The 8,823-nt window shown below is 41.3% G+C and overlaps 1 protein-coding gene across 1 annotated transcript; it reads left to right on the top strand.

The window, feature by feature from the left end:
- The first annotated feature begins 29 nt into the window (after positions 1 to 29).
- On the top strand, positions 30 to 4,815 carry cd302 (CD302 molecule). The gene is made up of 6 exons (XM_008288392.1): positions 30 to 184; positions 2,726 to 2,851; positions 2,963 to 3,073; positions 3,748 to 3,927; positions 4,089 to 4,106; positions 4,221 to 4,815. Exons 1-6 carry the CDS (start codon positions 100 to 102, stop codon positions 4,421 to 4,423), a joined length of 723 nt encoding a protein of 240 aa, XP_008286614.1. The 5' UTR covers positions 30 to 99; the 3' UTR covers positions 4,424 to 4,815.
- Positions 4,816 to 8,823: the final 4,008 nt, after the last annotated feature.

The raw sequence follows: 8,823 nt of genomic DNA, 5'->3' as shown, positions 1-8,823 counted from the left end.
TCTCTCTCTCTCTCTCTCTCTCTCTCTCTCACTGACACTTGAACGCAGCAACAGTCAGAAAACTAGTTTGGAGCTCCATGATTTCTTGTGTTCGCTGTCATGGAGTCTCGGAAGGATAATCTCAGATCGCTGCTGTGCTGTGCCTTCGTGCTGTGCGTTCATCTGCAGCTGGCCTGGACGGGAGGTTAGTGTCGAGATCTTCCCTCTGAGCTGAATTAACGCGATATATGAGTGTGTTTTTTTTTACAGACGGGGCTGTGGTTCGTGCGCCGTTACGCGTAGGCCCGTGTTACGGTAAAAGTGTGCGCTCCTCGGTTTGTTTACTGCAGCGTTCAACATGTCAGCAGATCAGGCCTGAAGGTTACTGATCAGTCCCCAACTTTCCTGAATGTCGACACTGTTGTTTAGCAGTTGGCGACTTGTGGACTAGCGCAGGTTAAAGTGCTGGCATGTGTTGCGAAACACTTTTTTTTTCTTTGCAATGACAGTGATCCATATTAAAAATGTTTCCTCTTTGCATTTTGCTCTTGTGATAACGCCCATTTTGCAAAGAAATCATGCAAATGTCATTGATCCATTTCTGGGTAGTTGTGTGTCAGAATAACAGGTTGTGTTGGCATTTGAATGTGCACACAAGTTAGAAAAGCGTTATGAAGGATTCAAGGAGCTTTTATTGTCATGCCAGCTCACATTTACATGTTTGAAATTGGTACTCAGGGTTTTAAAAAGCCTAGTAAATAATAAGTATAATGTAAAACAAGAGCAACATATAAGTAAAAATACAAGCAAATAAGTGTACTGTAGTAAAATACAGTAAAAGTCTACCTGTTATTTGTTTCTTAGACATTCATAGATCCCAAAGAAGTGAAACTATCTGATCCCTAGTGAACCATTCCAAGGAAACCACAAAGAGAACCGTCTAGAAAATCATGACACCATTTCCAGACACCATCATTGGTAAACAGGAACAATGGTCACAAGTTGAAACTAACCAACGGTGTGTGTGGTTGTGGCAAAGCTGTAGCAGCTGCTTCAAAGTTGGGTTTTGCTCATGTTTGTCTCTGATTTTCTTTTTAAACCTACCTACAGTAGTGCAAAAAAAAAAAGTAAATAGAGTGCAGATTGTAAGGTTTTAAAGAGCGGTGACGTGATACTAAATATTCAGTTTGAATTAAACCTATAAGCGCCGTGTATCAGCCTTAACTTGAGTTTGTCAATACTGAAAGGACTGTATTGGATGTATAGTCGTTTTAACACATAATGCCCAAATTGCAAAGGTTCAATATAATTAAACTCTTGGCGACTACATGTTTTGTTTTAATGTCCGTTCACGCTCAGAGGAGCTCACACGAGACCCAGAACTGATTCAAAGTTGGTCCCTGGTTTGCCAAAACGGTCTGGTGCATTCTTAAAAAGCAGGTGTGCACAGGAAAACCAGAAAAACCGACAAACAACTTGGTAGACCGAGCAGCGCAAGTGTTGTTGGGGAGCGGGAAATCATTTCCATGGTGAAGAAAACCCCCTTTATGACTGCAAACCCCTTGGGAGACTCAAAAACAAAAAGACCAGATGGCAGTTTGAAAAAAAAAATACAAAGAAGAGACTGGTAGAGTCCTGGGGAAAAAAGACATTGTATGGACAGTTGAGACAAAAAGAAACCTCTAAAAATGATGGACCCAAATCAGTACCGCCTCATCTGTTAAACGTGGAGGGGTGTGGACCTGACAGGATGAAGGCAGAAGCATTGTGTGGTGTGTTCAGACAGACAGATCAAAACTCAGTGGACAATATTTTATTGTTCAGGTCATGATCTAAGGTCAGATATCCTCAACTGCCTGAGCCGGTTAACCTGATCTTACACCCACTGAGCTGCATTTTTCTTGCAAACGACCAGCCTAAAGGCAAACAGACCTGCAAGAACATCATCAGGTAGTATGTATGTATGTTTGTTTGACCCACAAACTTTGGGCAATATGTGTTGAAATGGGGGCTGCAAGGTGGGTCGGTGGTTAACACCGTTGCCTCGTAGCAAGAAGGTCACTGGTTTGTGTCCCAGTGAGGACACCCGGGATCTTTCTGCGTGGAGTCTCCATGTTCTCCCTGTGCAGCGTGGGTTCTCTCCGGGTTCTCCGGCTTCCTCCCACAAAGTTAATTGGTGATTCTAAATCCCTTCTGACATTTTGGGGGTTTTAAGCAGGTGGTGTCAGAAAAGTTACCACAGAGATAACTGGCTTGTGGCGGCCAAGCGTTCATAGCGACGTCGCTTTTTGATCCTTCGATGTCGGCTCTTCCTATCATTGTGAAGCAGAATTCACCAAGCGTTGGATTGTTCACCCACTAATAGGGAACGTGAGCTGGGTTTAGATTGTCGTGAGGTTAGTTTTACCCCACTGATGATGTGTTGTTGCAATCCTGCCCTGTACGAGAGGAACACCGAATGTGAGTGTGCTTGGTTGTCTGTCTCTAAGTGTAGCCCTGTGACAGACTGGTGACCTGTCCAGGGTGTCCCCTGCCTTCACCCTCGGATGGGCTTCAGTCCTCCACGACCCTAGTGAGGATTAAGCGGTGTATAGATGATGGATGGATGTTGAAATACCTAGTGCTGTTCATGCAGTTCTTCATTAATATTGGTGTAAACCTTGAAGCATAAAGAGCATAAAATATATATAATTGTCCAAACACTTCTGGTCTGGACTATTGGTCAGGTGCCAGTTCTTTCTTTCAGATTGCCCTGGAGACGGACGCACCTGGGTGCCGTTTGGAGGCAGATGTTACCACTTTGTCCACGGAGCTGAAGAAACTATCAAAAGCTACACTTTTGGCAGAGCAAAAACCCTCTGTCAAGGCTTTGGTACGTGAGACTTTTGACTTCCAAACGTTTCGTCGAAAACAAAATGTGCTAATGGGTCATATTCTGAACACATGTGCGCTCATGGTGCCATACCTGCTGTGTTTCTTGTAGAGCTTTTGACCGTCCAGAGTGCTGAGGAAAATGACTTTATCATTAAATATAGCCCAGAGGTGTGGAAAGAAGAGGTCAACATGTGGCTGGGAATGTATTATGACACAAACAGTAAGTACCATGTGATTACAGGACTGTGAGAACATGCTGGCTGGCTTCAGAAAAGAACATTTTTAGAGGTGGTATGTAAAAAAAAAATCCATCAATCATTTGGCACCTTTCTACATATTTCTGAACAGTTTTAGAAGCTCTTGTTAGTGCCGTCTAAAACATAAGTGTGAAACTTTATTCTTGACCTTGTAAAGTTTCAAGAGTTAAGATTTTTGTCTTAGATTTGATTATTTTTTTAAATCTTTTTTTGTTTTCTGTCTTTTGGTCATTGCTCGCTGACATGATTGACGTACAGACGATGAAACACTGTCTGGTAATTTTTTTTTTTTGTGCCTGTGTCAGCTACTTTTGACATCTCGTATGGCAATCGTGACTCATGTTTCTCTTTAAATCCTGACACAGTTTCAGGAATTTTATTTTTTTTAATAAGCTGTCATGAGAGGTGCAGCAAGAGGCCTTAAACTCCCAGAATCACATTTCAATGTGAATGCTGTTGAGGAGAAAAATGCACATCTTCCCTTCCTTTATATTTATATTTGGGTTGTGACACAGTTACATGTAATTTCTGGGGATTCTAAAGTAATACCAAAGCAAAAGGAGATGCTACAGTTTGACCTTTACATGTTGACATCACCTGTCATGGTATTCTTTCACTGACTGGTGCATCTTTCCAGCTGACGACATGAGGTGGTTTGGCGAGGACCCTGTGACGTACACCAACTGGGAGAACACCTTTCCGTCAGACCTCATGCCCATGGAAACATGCGTGGCCCTGCAAAGCAAGACTGGAAAGTGGGAGAATGTCAGCTGCACACAGGATTATGAGAATGGAGTGGTCTGTGAAACAGCACAAAGTAAGATTTAAGTCTTTTTCTAATGCAACACTTGTAGAATTTATCTTGATGGATTTAATATGTTGTATAATTTATGAGCACGTGCAAGAATTTCACAAAATATGTTTGGTATTGTTGCCTCACATTGTGTTTTCTGTTTTTTTTTTTTTGCTTCTCCAAAGAAGAGGAAGCCAAACCGAGTAAGTCAACCTAAGAGATTTTTTTTTTTCTCTCCACCGTTTCTTTGCTTATTCCTTTGTGGTTCTGTGTGAACAGTTGTGACCTTCCTTGCATTGTTACTTGTCCCGCTTCAGAACCCAGTGCGCTGCTCTCCGCCCTGGTCATTCTCAGCGTGGTGGCTATCGTGGGAGTCTCCGCAGTTATTTGGTTTCTGCATCAGAAGCACAATCTCGGCTCCACCATCCTCACGGCGTTCGAGTACCACCCTCCGTTCCGAGTCCTGGACACGGACCAGTCCTGCCTGGTGGAGGCCGAGGAGACCGACAGCACGCCATAAGAGAACTCTCGCTCTCTTCCACGTTAGGGAACACCAAGCCCTCCTCACTGGGTGGGTGTTGATTGCAAAGAGAAGTCCACTCTTAGAACAACTACTCGAGCAGTTTTGGGTTAACACGTGTCAATGGAATGACTCAGAATAGTGTAGTGTGATTGGGAGAAAACTGACGCCAATCTTACTCTGATACTAACCCCTTCACTCTTCTGCTTTTTTTTATCACTTGCACTAACAAAGAATCATTTGTACATTTCACAGATTGGTGTGTGTTCATCACCTGTCACTGGGTGTAACATCAGGTTAGACTGTATATCAGACACTACACAATGCTTCAATAACTTTTGGGATTGCTATTTCTCTTTTGCGTATTAAAAGAAACTTACTGTTGCTTTTTTTCAAAGAGTAAGGGATTATATGACTGCTATAGTGACTCACATTCCTGCAAATGTGGGGCAGTTAAAAGAGGGAGACTAAAATAAGAAAGGTGATTGTCTGCAGTAGAGATTGAGGATTTTGTGATGATTAGCATCAATTATGTAAAAATGCTGGATTCTACATTTCACGTAACGCAACCAATCATGTTTTCATTAGTCGCTCCCTGTCTGGTCATGATTCCTCAGCTCCAGCTCCTAACACAGGCTCTCTGTCAAACAAATAACCTGATAACCTAATGAGGGTTATTTTTAAGACTTTAGAAAGCCACGAGGGGGGGATTATACAACTATGATGAGCATGCTGACCTTTATTTATAAAATCAGAGGAGAGTCTCTTTAGCCAGTATTCTTCCAAACAGGACTTCTCCAGTCACGAGCTATCAAAGACGCATGTACCAGGTGTGTCAGAAAAGTTCCAGGACTGGTGTCACAAAAGATATATTTCAAACTGCAAACTATGAGTTTTCCCTTCAATCAACCAGTACGTCTACAAAGAGATCCCGTTTGCTTCGTTCAGTGCGCCAGAAGAGGCGAGAGTTGTGGCAGGACGAGTTGTGCCTGCTTCACCATGACAACGCGCCTGCTCACGATGCTGGAGCAACCTCCCTACTCACCCCACCTGGCTCTAAGGGATTTTTTCCTCCTCCCCAAGCTTAAGGGTGTCATCAAGGGGACCCGTTTTGAAGACGTGGACGACATCAAGATGGCCGTGACGACGGAGCTGCGGAGGATCCTGAAAGAATCCTTCCAGGAGTGCATGGTGGTGTGGCAGAGAAGGCTGAGAAAGTGTGTTAGACTCCAGGGGGATTACTTTTCTCTTGTGACACCAGTCCTGAAACTTTTCTGACACACCTTGTAAATGGCTAAATCCAAACAAGAGCCCAGCTAAAGTATGAGCAAGAGTCTGTAGATGCAACCAGTGAGGTCAAGCTGCAGAAAGCTAGTTTATGTTGTTGATGAAAGATATCCTGACACTTGTTCTAAACTAGCTCTAGTATTACAGAGACGTCCTGACCAATGTCCCTGCGCTTGGTCAACTGGTTTGGGCACAATGGTTGTTTTTCTAAACCACATTTTTTGTTTGCCAAAAGCATACAGCCTCCGCTCTATTGTGACATTATAGCCAGTAACTTTCTACATTATTTGGATGATGTTTCTCAGGTGGCTGTATTCTCTCCATCCATTGCACATCTGCCATTTTAGTATTGTTTAAGTGGTTAAAGGACAAAGTGTGTGTTTTCGGGTGTAAAGTGTATTCTTGCTCCCCTGTGAAATACAATCTCGGTATTGTTATTTTTTTTAGAAAGTTGTAAATAAATTGTCCTGTAAATGATTCAAGACAATCAGGTGTTGGTTATGTGTTGAGTTTATGGCAGAAGACGACTTCTTCAAGTGACCCATCTCAGTATTGATCATTTTTAATAAATTTGCACAAATTAAAACAAGTTTTCACTTTGTCATTTTGGGTTATTGGGTGTAGATTGATGGGCTGAATTGCAATAAAAACTAACTCAAAGTGTGCGATATATGAGATTTATTTGGCAGGATCTGAGGCCTTGAGTGCTTTCGTAATAAAATATGTTTCACTGTAAGAGGGACCTTATTGCTTTTATATAATTAATCCAAGTCAAAAAGGGCCACTAGGCAGTACGAGGAAGTATTTCTAATAGAATGCAACCTTAAAGTCTTAGATTGTCCAGCGCTGCATGCTGAGAAAAAGGACCGACTCCTCTCGGTTCTGTGTGATCTACATAGAACTTTCCTTCTATATATATATGTCAATGCATAATTAAGGCAAAAAAAGATGAATTAGGACACCAAAATTGGGGATAGAGTCTAATTAGTTCTGAAAGGATATCTAAATCACTGTCATCTGAAGTGTCACTCTCTCTAAAGGTCCAGTGGCTCTGTTAACATCTCAGTGTGGGCCAAGATGAAACAGAACTGAAAGAAGTCAGCAGGATATCTGTTTTCTTTTTTTTTCTCTCCCCCCACCGCTTTCATGCACATCTAATTTTAGACTTCCAAGAAAGCTTCATCAAAGAAAATCTCTTCTAATCTTGGCTGCAGAGGCCTCTTTGTTGGTTCTGTTGTCTTTAGATGTTTAAACATTTGTTGATGAATTCACAAAGGCGGTTGTGGACCAACATCTCCGGATGTAGAATGTTAATAGAGAATCAGACAATAGCCTTAATTCCCCTCTTAACATTTTTGGTAATTTCTAGATTTGGCCACCAGGTGGGACAGTGAAACACATTTCTGTCAAGTGTTTGTCCTTGTCACTGCAGAGAAATGAATGAGAAACATGGATGACGATCAGTTTGGTACATTTGTTGTTGGACAATAATCTATAAAATGATACCACCAGTTCAAATATTCCAAGGAAAGTTTAGAGGTAATACATTCAAAAACTCGAATGCAAAGTAGGTTTGGTTTAACAGGCCGACTATAACTAGTGCTGTGAAGTTGAAGAAAGCTTATCTTGTCTCTGAGCCAAGTCCTCTTGCTGATTAAGAGAGCTGGCCTCGCTGTGGTCGGCAATAATTAACACGTGATGCAGGAAGACGGTGAAAACAGCAGCATGGGACCGTTAACCTGCAGGTCGGGACCTTTGTGCTGCAGTGTAAACTGTGGGATTGGTGCCCTGGAGGATATGTGTTTGCTGTTTTTGGTTGGAGATGTTAAACTGTAACTTAACACTTTGGAATTTAGGGCGTAATGACATTTGAAAAGAGACTCTCTTAAACGGAGGCTCACATATATTAACCAAAAGTCAAAACACAACCTACTATGAGTCCTGCAGGGATTGAAAGGTTGTGATATAGCAGCGAGTAGAAAACTTCAACTGTATAAACGGTGCAGTTTGGGGTAAAAGAAGCTGATAGTGTCAAAAAATAATAGTTAAAAATGACAAATACTATTGATTCATTCATCTGTACAGATCGTGTCTTTCAAATTGACTTAAACTGCAGCAGATATTTATTTTCCAAACTTAAATTTACCACTTTTCATAAGAGCAAAGAGTGATTCATTCTCATGAATATGCAACGCAGTATAATTTATTAGAGACACAAGCAGACTGTTCAGATAAATGGAACTCTGGATGATGCATTTAGAAAGCCTGGAGTGTGGTTGTACATGTCCCTTTTTTCACACAGTGTACACACTGTAGCTTGGTTTCAGGCTGAATCGCTGCTTTTTTTCCTGAATAATGTAAAAAAAAAGACATTATTTTTTCAGAATTTCAAATAGAATTATTTCAGTCTGATTATCAGTCTGTACAGGGTCTGCTGAACTTGCACAGTAATTGTTTGCTGAGTTACGGAGAAGTGTTCTGCTCCTTTCAGTGAGGAGAAGTATTCACAGGCACAAAAAAAAGGCTTTCTTGCACAGGCAATTATGGTAATTATAATAATTACATTTTTAAAAATAATGAGTTGGGTTTTAATTGAATTTCTGATCACCCCTTTGAGTCATAGAACTGTTAGTTTTTGCAAACAGATTGCAACACATGTAATTCATCCTGTTTCTTCCCTCAAACATTTGTTTTTTTTCTGTTTACCTGGAATAAATGTATTTTATTGTCACAGAGTGGCATAAAAAATCTGTAATGGCCTATTTCCACTAAAATAAAGGCAGATGAATTTCCTTCACACATCTGCCACACCACTGCTTGGGGCAGAGAAAGGTCGACACTGACCCGAAATGACTAATTAAAATGGACATTGGTATGCATGAATAAGATAGGGCGTACAGTAGCATGGCAGATGGAATAAAGATGAGAGCCACGCTGGAACACGAGACATAAATTCATCAAGCATGAAGATTATCAAATTATGTGCCAGTAAAATACAAAATGGAGCAAAAATGAAACCCCTGTCTAGTTCATAAATGTAGCATTGTAAATACTTAGAAAGGAGCCCTGACTCTGGCCTTTGTGTAAAAATGATTTTACATAAAGGTCAGACC

Source organism: Stegastes partitus, unplaced genomic scaffold (genome assembly GCF_000690725.1).
Source record: "Stegastes partitus isolate 25-593 unplaced genomic scaffold, Stegastes_partitus-1.0.2 Scaffold557, whole genome shotgun sequence".
NCBI classification, from domain to species: domain Eukaryota; kingdom Metazoa; phylum Chordata; class Actinopteri; family Pomacentridae; genus Stegastes; species Stegastes partitus.
Note: the sequence above shows the minus strand (reverse complement) of the source record. Positions and strands in the feature narration are given on the sequence as shown.

Bases quoted from the DNA above. Each gene is read 5' to 3' on its own strand.
- cd302 (XM_008288392.1), top strand. From the start codon at position 100: ATGGAGTCTCGGAAGGATAATCTCAGATCGCTGCTGTGCTGTGCCTTC. The intron at 185-2,725 runs GTTAGTGTCGAG...TCTTTCTTTCAG, and splicing joins GCAGCTGGCCTGGACGGGAG to ATTGCCCTGGAGACGGACGC. The intron at 3,074-3,747 runs GTAAGTACCATG...GCATCTTTCCAG, and splicing joins AATGTATTATGACACAAACA to CTGACGACATGAGGTGGTTT.